The following is an 18,126-nucleotide window of genomic DNA, read 5'->3' on the forward strand; positions in this document are numbered from 1 at the left end:
TCAGAATCTCACAGACATACAACCTTACCAGGTATATAATTATCACTGTCATTGCTCAGACTCTCACAGACATACAGCCTTACCAGGTATATAATTATCACTGTCATTGCTCAGACTCTCACAGACATACAGCCTTACCAGGTATATAATTATCTCTGTCATTGCTAAGACTCTCACAGACATACAGCCTTACCAGGTATATAATTATCTCTGTCATTGCTCAGACTCTCACAGACATACAGCCTTACCAGGTATATAATTATCTCTGTCATTGCTTAGACTCTCACAGACATACAGCCTTACCAGGTATATAATTATCTCTGTCATTGCTAAGACTCTCACAGACATACAGCCTTACCAGGTATATAATTATCACTGTCATTGCTCAGACTCTCACAGACATACAGCCTTACCAGGTATATAATTATCTCTGTCATTGCTAAGACTCTCACAGACATACAGCCTTACCAGGTATATAATTATCTCTGTCATTGCTTAGACTCTCACAGACATACAGCCTTACCAGGTATATAATTATCTCTGTCATTGCTCAGACTCTCACAGACATACAGCCTTATGCTCATACCTTCAGAAATGATCATGTCACACGTCCAGAAATGAACAAGTCATATCTCCAGAAATAATCATGTCATACCTTTAGGAAGAGTCACGCCATACCTATTTAACTCAAGTCGATGATTACAGTTGAACAAATAAATAACGAGAAAACAAGTTCTTGGACGACAAGGCTTTGCCTCAATAGCGACGACAAGGGTTTGCCTCAATAGCGACGACAAGGGTGTGCCTCAATAGCGACGGCAAGGGTGTGCCTCAATAGCGACGACAAGGGTGTGCCTCAATAGCGACGACAATTGTGTGCCTCAATAGCGACGACAAGGGTGTGCCTCAATAGCGACGACAAGGGTGTGCCTCAAGAGCGACGACAAGGGTGTGCCTCAATAGCGACGACAAACGTGTGCCTCAATAGCGACGACAAGGGTTTGCCTCAATAGCGACGACAAGGGTGTGCCTCAATAGCGACGACAAGGGTGTGCCTCAATAGCGACGACAAGGGTGTGCCTCAATAGCGACGACAAGGGTGTGCCTCAATAGCGACGACAAGGGTGTGCCTCAATAGCGACGACAAGGGTGTGCCTCAATAGCGACGACAATTGTGTGCCTCAATAGCGACGACAATTGTGTGCCTCAATAGCGACGACAAGGGTGTGCCTCAATAGCGACGACAATTGTGTGCCTCAATAGCGACGACAAGGGTGTGCCTCAATAGCGACGACAAGGGTGTGCCTCAATAGCGACGACAAGGGTGTGCCTCAATAGCGACGACAAGGGTGTGCCTCAATAGCGACGACAAGTGTGTGCCTCAATAGCGACGACAAGGGTGTGCCTCAATAGCGACGACAATTGTGTGCCTCAATAGCGACTGTCTTACCCTTTCTCTTATACCAGTGTTCTCTGCGTGATATGGCACTGGTCGACTAATGTTGAGATACATCTTCTCCTTTTTAGACTGACAGTATATATTTTCCATGCGTAATATTCTTTAATATCTCCACGGTATGGCATGGAAGTTACAATGCTGAAAAGTCAATGGCCCGACAGACAATGGTCTGAGCTTGTATTTTGTTGTCCCGTTTAAAGTCCGTTAGTCATTTATGCATTTGGGACTCGTTCTAGATTATTTCTATTTATGATGTGTAAATCATTAGACAGGTATTCGACTGTTTTGTTTTTATTTCTGGTGTAGGTGCTAAGATATTACTTAACATTTACACATGTCAATTGTTTCTCCCAGCTATAGTCTGATGCTGTTCAAACACTCTATTTTGTTTCCAGACGTATTTACCTTTTATGGTGTGGCAGTCGTCAGAGAGTGACCTTGACCTAGAGTTCTACTACGACCAGATTCGTAGAGACGTAGACGCTGGACGTGTTTTGATAACTCTTGGAGGAACACATTACTCTGTAGATAACCTGTACTACCAAGGAAGCTTCTACCAAATCTGTCCAAGACCTTGTCACCAAAAGTAAGCAAACGAACATTCTTTCTTCATGCGTTTTTCATACTCGTTTCTATTGGACAGAAAAAACATATGATAAAATACAAAGACATCATACTGGAAACTACATGTATCTTTTATCTATAGTTGCAACCATATCTCAATTAGGAATATTCTGTTATCATGGCTGGTGTCATCGATGAAGAGCAAGACGTTTTCCCTGCAGATAGACATGATCTTATTTTTTCCAGTGTTTTTCATGTACATCTTTCTCTTTTTTTCTTGTTCTGCCTTCGTTTCAAGGATTTTAAGTTTGGATTACAAATTTTCTATTTTGTCGGTATGTTCATGACATTTTTCTCATTGTTTTTAAATGTAACCTGCATGTGTTTTGTACTTACATACATACTAGCCACGTAACATGGATGTCTTTTATTGCTCTATTCCGACACATATACAGGGTGTATACCAGATATTTTTAGTTGTAAAAACAGACAAGCGTAAGTCCTATACAGCATATGACAACTCATATAGATATTTTGTACAGCTACAGCATGAAACCGCATCATTTAAGATAAGACATATTGTTGTTATTGAGCTAAATTGTAATGAGGCAATTTCCCTCGCGCTTTTCGGTTCATAATGCATTTCTTTAAAGCTCGAATTGTATAAACAACTGTAGTTCCTCACTCAAGCTTTGTCAACGCTTTTTTCCCGTGTTGTATTTCAGCCTAACTCGAAGTCTCTGTAACTCATTACCAAGCTGCAGTTGGTCACACCAGCTTGGACAATGTACCGCAAATGCCTTACTACCTGAAAAGTAATTATACTAATTGATCATCAATATTCTTTATCGTTTATATAATTCGAATATTTTGATTTGATTTCGATTTTATATTGTTGTCAAATTGATTAGGTTAAGATGCGGTAATGAATTGGATATATCAACATCATTAATCCCTGAAATTCAAACAAACCTTAGTGAACAGAGGGTCATGGAGACGGAAAACCTGATACTATCTGACAAATCAACGGCCATATTCATATATATCTTGTTTAAATGATCTATAGTACTGCTGATTCATTCATGTATATATGTATATTCTATTTAATCCAGTATAACGTTTTTCACTATTAACCTATAGACATGAGGTGACCGTTTTAGTTCCGTGTGATGTTTTACCTCACCAATCAGTCCAGGAAAAAGACGTCCTCATTGCGTCCTTCAGACAGAGAGTAGAGAGTGCCTTACATATGTATCCAAACATCAGCACTAGAAACGTCCACAGCTTCGGAGTCGGTCATGTAAGCTACTTGCTATCTGGAAGCATGTTCGGGTTACAACGGTTTTCTAAATGACTTAATAATCGAAGCCCGGTTTGCTATCATAATTGGTAAAGAGAACAAAAAATAGAACACAAAGAATCAGTATACTTCTGGTGACAACACAATAAATTAGGATCAGCTGTAACAAGATTTTTGACCAGAACCGGATCCACTTGTTATATAAATCACCTAATTCTCTAGCACGATGATTAAGTATTTCGTATGTGAATGTTTATAGGTGTACCCCAGCAGCCTGGTGTTCACGGTTCAGCGGTCAATGCAGAGTCCACCGCTGTCACGCATGGTCAAGGATCTCGAGGCCTGGATAGCCAACGGAGAGCTCAAGATCAATATGGGGCCAAATGGTACCCACATCACAGCAAGGGGTTTAGGTAACTTCACAGAGTAAGTAAAGTGTAAACCAACTGTACTTTTACCCACAACTAGAGGGTCGCAATGTTTGTAACTTTATAGTGTCAGTATTATACTTTAGAGAATCAGTATTGTATACGGCAACATTATTCTCCTCACATTTAGAAGACTACAATGTTGGTAACTTTAGAGAGTCAGTATTGTATAAAGCAACATCATTCTCCTCACATTTAGAAGATTACATTGTTTGTAACTTTAGAGAATCAGTATTGTATAAAGCACCATCATTCTCCTGGCATTTAGAGGATTACAATGTTTGTAACTTTAGAGAGTCAGTATTGTATAAAGCACCATCATTCTCCTGGCATTTAGAGGATTACAATGTTTGTAACTTTAGAGAATCAGAATTGTATACAGCAACAATACCCTTGCGATTGCAAGAGATATAAGTAACTTTTAAGAGAGTAAGCATAGAACAACTAGTTCAGAACTCTCTATAAAGCGATTCAAAAGTACTCACATGGAAGCAGATGCATTGAATTATGTAGCAACGTCAGAACAGAAAACAAGCATTAGTCACACAAAATGGATTAACTAGATTACTTCATTTTGAACAATGTCCCGACTACTTATCCGATGTATGTGTGTACACGTGTGAAGGTGTGTGTGTGTGTGTGTGTGTGTGGTGTGAGTGTGTGTGGATATTTATTTTTTTGCGTTTTGTTGTTGAAGGCTCGAAGTTTCGTTACTATATGAACTGATCGATTTTACGGATACTTCAAACTTGCCATTACGCCAGTCATCTGCTAAAAATATCACCAGGCTTGTCTCTGACGTGTTACCTTTGGATGCCATCTCTGTTCTTAACTTCAGATTTTCTCGGGTTTGCATTTTGTGATTTGTTTTGAAATGTACTCCATCTTATCTAAATTGTTTTCTGTCTTTGAATGACTGCAAATAATAAAAAAAAACCATCATGCTAAAGAAATGTACAGTCTAATATACTGAAATTCCGAAGCGATCTTGTTACATGATATGGTATCATATGATATGGTAATCGCAAGTTGCTAGCAACTTGAATGTATATCCCACAGTTCTTTTACATAGGATATATCGTTTTCTACAGAATTACGTCATACTCAACGCTGTAAAATCAGCGACAGGAACAATGAGCCTTAAAGATATTGAAAATGTCATACGAGATCTGTGGAAGCTCGGAGGATTTGGAGTAGTCAATGGCAACCTCAAACACATACCGAAACAAATTCTCTTCCAGGAGAAATTCTATAGTAATTGTACAATAGACTGTTCTACAAGGTATGTGTTACCCAAGCGAGTATGACCAGCTCCATATTGGACAGAACTACTTTATGGGATTAATATACAGGTTCTCTCAAAAATGTCCTTCTGTCTGCTGTTGAACATTACACTGGTTTAGCGTCAGAAAAGCTGATGGTCTAAACTTTACGGTAAACTTTGGGGGCTAAAATTCCAAAGTTGATAGCACATTTTAATAAAATTGAAATAAATAAAAATAGTACAAAATAAGGTGTTTTACTGCATCAAAGAATTATGTTGTCCCTTTAGACTCTGTACTGATGCTAAGGGCGAAGATTTCAAAACCTAGGAGGGACTGAGGAAAATCAAAATTGTTTGAAAGACATGCCAAACACTAGAGGGGGAGATGTACTAGCCATATCTTTCAATAAATTTCGTAATTTTTAACTGTATATTCAACTTTTTATAACTGTGTAGATAAGAAGACTTTCCTTTGCAGAACTGACCCTGATCACTGCAACAAATTGAAAGAGTGCGTTTGGTCTACCGAGAGAAACGTATCATTCTGTAAGACGGATCAGATGTTACCAGACAGGTAGTAAAACATTATTTCCCGAATGTTCACATGTATATCGACCAAATGTACAATATTAAGATATCACACAATGTACAGTATGATATGACAACGTACACCAGTATAATGTTCCCACGTAAACACATATCATATATCCCAATGTAAACCCCTACAATGCTCCAGTAATATATCCCATTGTAAACAAGCAAAATGACCCAAAGACCAACACCATATCCTATTTTGCACAAATACTTGTGTTCTGATATTATAAAAGTAATCTGTATATTGTTTCTAAGTGGCACTTAATATATTTATATAGATACCAGATTGATCTTTTCGCCCCTTGTATGGACTTAAACATGCTTTCCGTGGCCGAGGTAAATGATATGGAACGATTGCTTCTTGGAAACTTCACTGCCATTCTGGGTTCTCCTAAGTCAAATGTCATCAGAAATGTTACCATTACACAGGTAAGCTTTGATGGTAATAAATGACAGGAGTGATTTTTTAAGATGATCTACATATAAAATAAGCTCTATCAAAAGTTTATTAGACCAGGAAAAACGCCGTTAATACAATACCCGGGTGTTAACTGATGATTAATGTCTCGTTTGCTTGCATTCCTCGCAAACGTTATACAAAATAACCAATTTATATCATACTTTTACCTAACCCTGCAAATTCTCTCTCGAATCTTTCCGATTTTGTGTACCAAACAGAAAGGTGTGCGTGTAAGTCTACAGGCCAGCGTTCAGATGCCTTACTTAGATACATACATCGCCATTTTATCCAACTACACGGACTACAGAACTGGTTATAGATTTGGCGTCACATCACGTAAACCTCTGTCATTTAGAGACCCATTTGATTATACCAAGTAAGTACCATAGAACTTATCCAAATGTTACTGTGTTAACCATTTACATCTAACTGTCCTACCTATAACTGACTTCACCCTAACCACAAAATCTGGGCTAGTCACTAGACTGATTAGATATCAATCAGGCTGACGAAGTAGTTGTTGAATTGATCATATGTCAACCAGGCTGACGAAGTAGATACTGGACTGGGTATATGTCAACCAGGCTGACGAAGTAGATACTGGACTGGGTATATGTCAACCAGGCTGACAAAGTAGATACTGGACTGGGTATATGTCAACCAGGCTGACGAATAGATACTGGACTGGGTATATGTCAACCAGGCTGACGAAGTAAGATACTGGACTGGGTATATGTCAACCAGGCTGACGAATAGATACTGGACTGGTCATATGTCAACAAGGGTGACAAAGCAGGTACTGAATTGGTCATATGTCAACCAGGCTGATGACGTAGATACTGGACTGGTCATATGTCAACCAAGCTGACGAAGTAGATACTGGACTGGGTATATGTCAACCAGGCTGACGAAGTAGATACTGGACTGGGTATATGTCAACCAGGCTGACGAAGTAGATACTGGACTGGGCATATGTCAACCAGGCTGACAAAGTAGATACTGGACTGGGTATATGTCAACCAGGCTGACGAATAGATACTGGACTGGTCATATGTCAACCAGGCTGACAAAGTAGATACTGGACTGGGTATATGTCAACCAGGCTGACGAATAGATACTGGACTGGTCATATGTCAACCAGGCTGACAAAGTAGATACTGGACTGGGTATATGTCAACCGGGCTGACGAATAGATACTGGACTGGACATATGTCAACCAGGCTGATTACGTAGATACTGGACTGGTCATATGCCAACCAAGCTGACGAAGTAGATACTGGACTGGGTATATGTCAACCAGGCTGACAAAGTAGGTACTGAATTGGTCATATGTCAACCAGGCTGACAAAGTAGATACCGGACTTGTCATGTGTCCACCAAGCTGACGAAGTAGATACTGAATATATTAAATTTCAACTTGACTGACGACGCAGTTACTAGATTGTTTAAATATTAACTAGGCTGAAGAAATGGTCACTGGACTGGTTAAATATTTACTAGGCTGACCAAGTGGTTACTGGACTGGTTATATTTCAACCAGACTGACAAATTTGTGTATAGACAGGTTATATAATAACTTAAGAACTCACTCGTGTATTCCAAATATCTCGCTGGCTTTTATCAGTGAAGTCAACACACAAGGTTCTGTTTATAATATCTCAGCTAAGTATTGCATTTTTCATGTTTTATGTTGCAGTGTTCTAATCAAACTCACATTTAACAGCATTGACTTTGAGATACTGAAGATTAAGTACACTTACGATGACTTGACGGCGAAAGTTGTCCAAAGTCTCAATAACGTGTTACTGGGAGTGTTGGTGCAATCCTTGGAAATTGTTTCCATTTACAGGGTATGTTGTAAAGAAATACGTACCTGCAGGTTTGTTTCTAAGTGAATATAATTTTACAAGATAGTGTGCTTCCTTTCTGTTTATTAGAAATATCCGTTCCTTCAGAGTATAATGGAGTAAATCCATGATTTGCAAACTCGTCTTTCTGGAGACATAGTTTTTTTATAATTTTTTTTTACTTTTGAAAGATTTTGACACAAGTGCACAAAACAAGACATCCATACATCCATCCACCCATAGACACAGTAAATGAAGTAATGGCTTTAATGTAACATTACTTCTTCGTACGACTTTGTCTATGATAGATATATTTAACAGTTGCCATCAAACCCTATTTAGGATTATAATTTCTATCACATTAATGTTTTGCACCAATTTTATTCCTATATGGTGACTGATATTATTCACATTTTTTTCATCATGTTTGGTTCATTGAATGTTTCCTTTGTTCCATTTATTTATGCATTCATTTTCCCAACTATATATATATTGCCCTTCTTACTTTTGTATGCAATTACAATTGATACATCAAAAGTGACTTTTTTATTCAAAGAAACATGTGACATCTTATTTTGGATATTTTTAGGAAGTTGTGGAATTCACATTGCGAAAAGATGGGAATAGTAAAGTGAACATGGACAAGGAAATTCGTCTCCTATCCAACACGATAGAGAAAGGTGGACTCGTTCTGAATATACCTTTCGTAAGACCGGTTGTTGCCTCCAACATGTTCGTCACGGGCTCTTTTAAAGAGTGAGTTAGACTCAGAACTGTGCCCAAGTTATACAACAAATTGAACATATTTCTGTGAATAGCAAATTGATGTTTGTTAATGTTTAAACGTAGAAATATATTGAAGTCGATATATTGTGTAATAAAGTGTAGTAAATGATATTGTGCTATATGTCTATATGATTTATTTCTTTGTTGTAAAGATTGTGTCCTGATAAATACCCCGTGATCACTACAACGACAGTGAACGTTCCAATTACGGTCTCGGCAGCCAATATTACACCCTCACAGGTTCGTACAATTTACCATCAGATCATGATAGATACTTAAAAGTATTTTAAACACTTATTTATTCGCAACAAAGAATTTTAGTTCAAACACATGACTATGCCTTCGCTATACCATATTATAGAAATCTGTCTTATCACCATGTATACAGATATGTATATATATAACGTTGAATATCATTGCGTCATTAAAACTCACAAGAACAGGTGCGAGTATCTTTATATCTAAAGGTTCAATATGGATTGTTTTAGTCAAATAAAATTGATCGTGTGTACTTTTCAGTCACAATGACATTTTCCTTGTTTTGTTGATTTTACAGCCGATCACGATGACTTTACCTTTGTTACGTCCCTCAGTGATCCTCATCTACAATGACTCCGAAATTGACCGCTCCCGGTTAAAGAATCACATGGACAGCTATGGACTCAGCACGTGTCTCGTAGAAGTACATCGGTGTCCAGCTTGTTTGACCGCTTTTTCTCGAAACACTTGCCGTTTTGATTATTCTAATGTGGTCATTTCAACAACGCCTTCACCTGTTGTGGTAGGTTGTCTTCTACGTTCAACGCGTATACAGTTTACAATCGAACTTCCTTATTTCAAAGTTGGCGGGACCGTTGGAAAACTTCGAGTTATCAGAGTATTCAATTAAAGTGAAATCGAATGTTCGGTGAAACGTTGGACCGGTACGGACGAAATAATTCGAATAAAAAGGTTCTTGGAGTTATACCAGTTCGAAATAACGATGTTCTTCATTTGTAGTAAAACAGTAAGAGGGAAATTGATATTCACAAAATTTCTGTATTTTATTTAACTTTTAAAGAGGGGGATCGTTGAAATGTTTATTCTTGTTTTAAGAAAACATAATTCATTTTCATTATCATCGTTATTGATTGGATCATATTTTTAAATATCAAAATAAAGATGTTCATACGGCTTTAAGCTATCCGAACGTAATGACAAAACTGATCATGTCCTGTCGTACGTGTTCTAGACCACTCAAGATCAACCCCATGTAGTTCCTGTAGTAGAGGACGACTACCGCATCGGTCCGGTGGCTGCAACAACGATGGCTGTAGGAGGGATCTTTGTGTTGGCACTCCTAATGTGGGCGGTACAGTCGTGTACGTATCACATATGTTTGAACATACAGTAATGATAACAAAGAGAAGATAAATAAAATCATTTATATTAACATTAACTTTCATTAAATATGTGGATGATGAAAGGAGTCTAAATATATATCATCTTCAATTTCATCGAGCCCTTGGCCAATCTGTAATTTGTCATCACGGTATTTCATATTGATAATTACAAATATGGAAAGTATGTGTTGTATCGGCTATAGTAGGGATATCCGTGGTTATTACACTGTAGTATACTGGTTTCTGGGACACGTTTACCCTTGGTAAATGGTTTACATGTCTTTGACATTATTTAAAAGCTGCCGTCACCCGTATACATGTATACAATCATTTGGTCCTTGTCTGTCTTTCTACCTGACACTGTCTACCATTGCGTCTGGTACACACATCTGGTCTGGAACTAATTGCTCTTGAGCTTATTTAAGTGATACACATAAAGAATCAAGACTTTCTCACCACCTTCTTTCTACTTCCAGTACATAAAGCCATGAAGGAGAAGGAGAACAAGTCGGAATCAAAACCTGATTCACAAACAGGAAGAGGAATTGAAGAATTACCAGTGGATTACTGACAATATTATACTTGATAACATTTAATTATTAAAGCATCTTCTATTATAACCATTTTCGTAGTTTCTACATCAAGGAATGATCTACAAATCACTAAATGAAACGGAGTCTGATACTGGTAAAACCGTTAGTAATATTACGTATAATTGTGAAACGGAAGACAAGACTAGAAACTAACCCCTGTGACCCTATAAAAATCCATCCAATCAAGAGATGTTTAAGATGAAGGGTCAAGTAACCGGTTTCTACAAGAAAGAACCTTATAAGTCGAGATAAAAAAAAACCACAGAGATTATCATCATGGGGTAGAAATTGTTTAATAATAAATAACATTTATAAATAAAACATAAACTTCCATAATCACGTGACAGACAAGCTTCAGCAGCTGTTCCAGTGTCATAGCAACACCTTTATCAACAGTTACGTCATAATGTCGTCAGCAATAAGGAATATATGTATATACTACAAGTAAGAGTAAATGCATTTAAACTCTCGCCATCTTCATTATTGATTTCACTCTTTGCTCAACACATTTATTTGCACCTTAATTTTTTTCTAGTATTGAATTGAATCATAGAACAAAACATATTAATCTATGATGTTTGTGGTATTTAAATGACGATCTTGAAGTTTGCTGACTGAAGATAATACAGACTTTCAGGTTCTTAATCAAACTCTGCATCAAACCTATAATTTGACACTAACTTCACTTGATATTGCTACATCATTTTTCAATGCATGATGTTATTCCACGGTCGATTTTGTTTCCGTTGAGTAGATTTAGAACTACTGTGAGTGTGATAGATTTCCCGTGTCTTGAGCAATGGAACCATTGAACTGTCTGCCGTTGTCACAGTACTTGACTACGTCTGGACCTGGACTCGGCTTTTCTCCTGAAAAAGAAGAGCACGACACATTAGAGAGTTCTGTTCACTAACAACTTATTAATACTGATTTGAACTAGCGAAATATTTGACAACATTTGTGTTGTTTAGTTGCTGTTGTACACACCTGTAACGGTATCATGTTCTACTTTCCGCTCCCTGAAATCCTGTACTGGTGGTTTAGATTTTGTCATCTCCCCCAAACCTGAAGACCTGTTGACCACACGACCAACTTTGTTGGCCACATAGCGGCAGGCTGAAAAATAATATCGAAAACTTTACGATACTGTTGGAAGGGGGACAACTCTAATAAAAACAAACGATTATGAAACAGTCGATGCGATGAACCAACACATTTCTATCTAATGCTGTTTAATACCGTGCATATTGTATGATGTTCTCATCAGTACAGACGATCAACAGAAGAAAGGGTGTCTGTTTGATAAATTACAACTGTTTACTGCTTGTAAACTTACAACGATATTTAGTTACTATGATGTAAGTCGTGGCCAAGCATTCGGACCACGGTGCCAAGCGTACGGACCACGGTCCTGTTCCTCCCATGCTTGTGATAGAGGATCATGGTAGATAAATAATATAGTAATGTTTACTCACCATCAATTATTAATCAGACCATTCCGTCAAATAGTGTAAAACCTGTGAATACTAAAAACCAACAGTGCTGGCAGTTGTGACCTCTCTCTTCTCACGCTCTAACAAATGTTCCGAAAGCTTATTTGGATGTCATCGGGATTTTCCCTTTGAACACGTATATACAATGTAGTATTACACGCTCGTATTGTTTACACTCGGGTGAGAAACTTCTGATTTCCAGATGTGTTTTGTGTTCTATGGAGGACTCGAATAGTTTGATCCATTGAGTATATATAGGTAAGAGTATTGTAGAAAGTCTTTATCAGCTTGTTTTATGTAGATAGTTGTAGCAGTTGATCGTAAAGCACAATATTTCAAACTTTGACCCGCTGATAACAATACACAGTAGGCCTAAATGCTACATGTACAACCACCGGGTACATATACATGTATGTACGTACTAGAATTTGACCCAAGTATAGAACATAGCAAATTCGGATTGCAATATATATTTTCTGAACGGTAAATAGACTTAACGTACACATTGCTAATTCAGTAAGACGTTTTTAATTTATTTACATTATATTATTCTCATGGGGAAATCAAAGGGAATATATTAAGTATATATTGTATTATGTAGTCAGACCATGCTTTATCCTTCCTGATGAGGGTTGATGGGATAGTACTGTAAACTTAGCAGTACTATAGATAAGTGTATATGTAATAAAGATGGCAATAAAAAAAGTGTATATGTAATAAGGATGGCAGTAAATAAGTGTATATGTAATAAGGATGGCAGTAACTAAGTGTATATGTAATAAGGATGGCAACAAATAAGTGTATATGTAATAAGGATGGCAACAAATAAGTGTATATGTAATAAGGATGGCAGTAACTAAGTGTATATGTAATAAGGATGGCAGTAAATAAGTGTATATGTAATAAGGATGGCAGTAAATAAGTGTATATGTAATAAGGATGGCAGTAAATAAGTGTATATGTCATAAGGATGGCAATAAAGAAGTGTATATGTAATAAGGATGGCAGTAAATAAGTATATGTAATAAGGATGGCAGTAAATAAGTGTATATGTAATAAGGATGGCAGTAAATAAGTGTATATGTAATAAGGATGGCAGTAACTAAGTGTATATGTAATAAGGATGGCAGTAAATAAGTGTATATGTAATAAGGATGGCAACAAATAAGTGTATATGTAATAAGGATGGCAGTAAATAAGTGTATATGTAATAAGGATGGCAGTAAATAAGTGTATATGTAATAAGGATGGCAATAATATCGCAATATTTGGTAAATTTAAACAATGCTTTATTTAATAATCAACAATATAATACAAAAATGTAATATGTATTGGATAACAAGCTAATGTTAATTCCTTTCGCCATATTTATTTGGTGACCGTATATTGCAATATAAGTTTCAGTATCGCAGTCGGTTACAGGAAATTTCTACAACCTTTTTGAGGGATTGACCCACAGACTTTTGGATGATTTTATAGGGAACTTTTCAAGCTAAAATTTTACTAGTTAAATATATAACTTCAGAATTATGTATTTTTCAGGTCACTGCTTCATTGAAATAAGATAGTGCTCTCTTATGTACGTGTTTGTTATACAAAAGTTCATTTCAATATACTGAAGTGCATACATCAAAATACCGCTTTGAATTTCGCGATATGTTGCAATACTAAAACTATTAACAATACCCACTCTTTGTGTGTAACACTGCATGCATGGGAGTCCGTCAGTTTTTTCGTTTCTACACGTGTTGATGCACGTGTTACTGGCATTTAGTCACACTGTTGGATTCAATGATATACATAAGTTAAGTGGGTTTGACGGTATTACACACTAAACAGTTATGTACAGTATTCTTACACAGCATACTGTAATGGTACTACGCTACGTACCTGACCAAAACACATTATCTTACCAGGATGGGAGGAGGAAATATTGTGGATATTAGTCGTAAACTAACATAAATCTTAATATAAAATTGTACATGTATAGTATATCTTAAGTATGATACAAGATAATACTTCGTTACTCTGTATCACATACATATGCATGTATATGTAGTATGCACGTGAAAACCGTTGTTGAAATACCTACCGATACATATATGTATGTGTAAATAGTTATCTTGACATACTTCTGATGTTTACAAGTGACCTAAGTGTAAACCACTTGTGGCGTGAAGTCGATAGTAAATAGAAAACTTACATCTACATTTTAGTTGTAGAAAAATTAGGGACGATTTTATATGTAGCAGAAGAACGGAAATCGTCTTATCTATTTGTAGTGTAGATTTAGTAGTGGTGTTGATTTGAAAAAAAATACTTCCTGATAAAAATGACTTTCTTATTTACAAATTGTAATGTCCAATAAGATATTTAACGATTTCTGCAAGGTTAGATATTAAGTGACATAAATAGCTAAATTACATACAGGTTCCAACGTAGGACTATGATTCGCACAGTTATACAATCTATTTTATGCAAAAAGATGTGAGGAAATGACAGAATAGCAAAGGAAGTGCCACGGAACGTAAAACTTCCGTGATGTGAAATTTTTTTTCAATCTTTTTTTATCCTTTTTGCCATAATAAAGGCTGTTCGATATCTTTGGTGTTGTAAACCTGACGATCAGTAGCTACACTTACGGTCTCTTTTTGATCAATTTTACCAACTGATACAAATAATCTCTGCCTAAAATCAAGTAAAAGTTCAGGAAGATTTGTATATCAATATATGCTGTATATATCAATTTGAATTGCCTGTTCCGTGGCTTCACTGAGGTGATTTGTACTTCATTTGAAATGATTTTATAGCGATTTACTACAAACCCACTGGGCAAGGAAGAGTAGTGCCAACCTTATACGTCAGCTGTCAAATTTCCTGTAAATTTCGACCCGATATAGCGTTACCTAAATCGAGTGTGTATGGTTGAAGTTGAATACTTCTGGAAGATCGTTTTTATATGGGAGTTTCTATAGGCCCACCAAGGCACCAGTTTCTTCCTGGGTCACCCATTTCATAGATCTTGCTTTTAACAATGAAATATGTATTATATCTGCTGACTTAAATGTAAATATATTTAACGATAATTTGCTATGCCTACATAATTTAATTATCTAGTTTTAATCTTCCTTAAAGTGTTGTCAGTCCTACTTTCTACACTGAATGGTCTTTATTCCTCTTACATATAGTCTGCGCGAGTGATCCATCTTTATTTGACTTGTTTCAGTCGTGTATTTGTGTAACGTAAGTATGTACATTGTAAAGTCAGAATGCTGACGACTGGTCGAAATTCATGAAAGTCCGAAATACGTGTAGAAATGCCACTAGTAAATCTAAACTTAATCACTTTAACAAACTAAGTGTAAAGCTTAATTTTACTGACACGAATGGCGGGATCTATTTAACAAGTTAAATGGCAATTTCAGTCTTTTATCTTGTCAGTTAGATTTTAGATCTGGCGATTACACTATAAATCAAATTCTATCTAACTCTAATGATATATTTTCCGCATTAGATAATTGCCTTCTGTGATATAAGTACGACATATGACCGAATATGGTCTTCTTACTGGTAATTGATTTGATTGGTTCTCGAGCTATTTATCAATGTCACCACGTCATCGATGGTAAACAATCAAACTTGACCTATACTTCTGCTAGAGTTCCGCCAAGGTCAATTCTAGGACAATTATTGTTTCGTATTTTTATAAATGATATCGTCGGAGTTATTAGTTGTATTATAAAGTCTATATACCTTATATCGGATTTGCTGGACCTGAACGCCGATCTTTTGAATGATAATATAATACAATTCAGGAATAGTTTTAAAAAATGGCTTGTCGGTTTCAATCCCAGGAAGACAGTTTCAACATTACAGTAAGTAGAAAAAATGCCAAACCACTCCATTCCGCTTTGTCTATGAACAACATCTCACACAGGGAGGTATCGCCAACACCTGTCGTCATTTCGTCTCATAGACAGGCAGCCATCTTGGATTTCGCCTAGTAAAGTTTTTTATCCCTATTTCTTAAGAAGTATGAATGTGTCTCTCTCAAATTTCATGTGTAGGTTTCACACACAGCTCATAACTTCAAGAAAAGTGGTAGATAATCGCCAGCGTCGATGTGTAGGAAATATAGTTCTTTTGATATTTTTTTCTTTATTCATTGAAGATGAAAATACTCCAACCTTTTCTTTGAGGTTGTCAACATTTCATTTACCATATTTGGACATGTATCGTAACCCGAAGTATTATTGAATCTGTTTAGATAGTATTGGTTGAATTGGCGATTGAATAAATGTTTACATGTATGTGATATCATGTATATTTAATTACTACAATTTTGACAAGTATCAGCTTTGATTCCAGTCATTTGAGATGTCTGCCAACGGGAAGGTAAAGAAACCTGGACTAGCAGGTTCCAGCGGGGATGGAGAACCGGACTTAGCTGTGTTTGAAAGTCAGCTGATCACACTTCAGGAACAGCTGGTAGCAGTGATGATTGAAAATCAGGAATTACGTGAGTATTGGACACAATGTTTTGTGATAAATGACAACTTTTAATACTAGGGTTTTGTGTGCGGTAGAAGAGTCCGGCCTTTAACATAAATTACATTTGCCTTTATTATCATATATTGTAATATTCGAATAAGTTTTGCCATCATTTTTATATTCAGCGTTTGGATTGGTTTTTTTTTTTTTTTTTTTTTGTGTTTTTGTATATGTTTGGTGTACTTTCTTTCTCTTTTTCATTAAAAACACAAAATACCCGGATGATAGATATATTTCTTTTGAGATTCAGTCGAACCCAACACTTTACGTATAAGTGGTCCTCAATGATGTACCCACGTGTGAATTCCAAAGTATGCAATACCTTGTCCCTGAATAAAATGTATCCGATACATTGCTAGAATGGTCTGCAATGGTACTGTGTTACATCTGATTTCAGGTTCCAAACTACCTGATATATTGTCGGTGAATGATCGGGGATTGTATGATAATGTACATACATGTCTTGTATGAATTTCAGAATCCAAACTACGGGAATATGATGACACAACGTCAATGCAGAAGCTTCGACTAGAGATCGACATTGAAAGGAAGCGTTATAGAGAATTGGAGAACAGATACTCTTCCCTCGTGACGAAATCAGCCAGGTAATAGTATAATTAAAGAGCAGAGTGTCTTAATGATGTTAACTTCGCCAATATGTTCTCTCCTCTTGTGAAACATTCGATTAACTCTGATTGTAGAGAATGAAATTGTTCCTTGTTTGGTCGAAAACAAGATGGTTACTATGGCATTGAGTTGAAAGTTCAAGACAACACTACGTTACTTACCATTGCTATGCAAATTATTTTATCAATGTAATGGAATCGTGATGTAAATCAATAATACACTGATGGTCAGGAATCGTGATGTAAATCAATAATACACTGATGGTCAGGAATCGTGATGTAAATCAATAATACACTGATGATCAGGAATCGTGATGTAAATCAATAATACACTGATGATCAGGAATCGTGATGTAAATCAATAATACACTGATGATCAGGAATCGTGATGTAAATCAATAATACACTGATGATCAGGAATCGTGATGTAAATCAATAATACACTGATGATCAGGAATCGTGATGTAAATCAATAATACACTGATGGTCAGGAATCGTGATGTAAATCAATAATACACTGATGATCAGGAATCGTGATGTAAATCAATAATACACTGATATCAGGAATCGTGATGATACACTGATGATGATCAGGAATCGTGATGTAAATCAATAATACACTGATGATCAGGAATCGTGATGTGATGTAGGAATCGATGTAAATCAATAATACACTGATGGTCAGGAATCGTGATGTAAATCAATAATACACTGAATATCGTGATGTAAATCACTGATGATCAGGAATCGTGATGTAAATCAATAATACACTGATGATC

General features: G+C 36.5%; 2 protein-coding genes and 1 long non-coding RNA gene across 3 annotated transcripts in view; 2 read left to right on the forward strand and 1 right to left on the reverse strand.

Annotated features, from left to right (window-relative positions):
• The first annotated feature begins 1,869 nt into the window (after positions 1-1,869).
• LOC132549629 (uncharacterized) lies at positions 1,870-10,655 on the forward strand. Its single transcript, XM_060213576.1, has 15 exons — positions 1,870-2,045; positions 2,749-2,838; positions 3,164-3,323; positions 3,583-3,749; positions 4,449-4,599; positions 4,843-5,033; positions 5,494-5,589; positions 5,888-6,038; positions 6,288-6,445; positions 7,766-7,919; positions 8,506-8,672; positions 8,855-8,942; positions 9,259-9,483; positions 9,934-10,063; positions 10,561-10,655. The coding sequence occupies exons 1-15, from the start codon at positions 1,870-1,872 to the stop codon at positions 10,653-10,655; spliced, it is 2,199 nt and encodes a 732-aa protein (XP_060069559.1).
• A 296-nt stretch (positions 10,656-10,951) lies between these two features.
• On the reverse strand, positions 10,952-12,263 carry LOC132549637 (uncharacterized). The gene is made up of 3 exons (XR_009554186.1): positions 12,153-12,263; positions 11,665-11,793; positions 10,952-11,546 (listed from the first exon to the last, which is right to left on the reverse strand). It is a non-coding gene; the product is annotated as an uncharacterized LOC132549637 (long non-coding RNA).
• A 64-nt stretch (positions 12,264-12,327) lies between these two features.
• Positions 12,328-18,126, forward strand: part of LOC132549635 (GRAM domain-containing protein 4-like) — a 29,702-nt gene continuing 23,903 nt past the window's right edge. Inside the window, exons 1-3 of the mRNA XM_060213585.1 lie at positions 12,328-12,428; positions 16,539-16,689; positions 17,200-17,326. Coding sequence (XP_060069568.1) covers positions 16,548-16,689; positions 17,200-17,326 — 269 coding nt within the window. The 5' untranslated portion in view covers positions 12,328-12,428; positions 16,539-16,547. The remainder of the gene's footprint in view (positions 12,429-16,538; positions 16,690-17,199; positions 17,327-18,126) is intronic.

This window comes from Ylistrum balloti, unplaced genomic scaffold, assembly GCF_031769215.1.
Source record: "Ylistrum balloti isolate Yb309-2 unplaced genomic scaffold, AGI_CSIRO_Ybal_v1 Utg370070, whole genome shotgun sequence".
In the NCBI taxonomy this organism is placed as follows: domain Eukaryota; kingdom Metazoa; phylum Mollusca; class Bivalvia; order Pectinida; family Pectinidae; genus Ylistrum; species Ylistrum balloti.

Bases quoted from the DNA above. Each gene is read 5' to 3' on its own strand.
- LOC132549629 (XM_060213576.1), top strand. From the start codon at position 1,870: ATGGTGTGGCAGTCGTCAGAGAGTGACCTTGACCTAGAGTTCTACTAC. The intron at 5,590-5,887 runs GTAGTAAAACAT...ATATTTATATAG, and splicing joins GATCAGATGTTACCAGACAG to ATACCAGATTGATCTTTTCG. The intron at 9,484-9,933 runs GTAGGTTGTCTT...TACGTGTTCTAG, and splicing joins CAACGCCTTCACCTGTTGTG to ACCACTCAAGATCAACCCCA.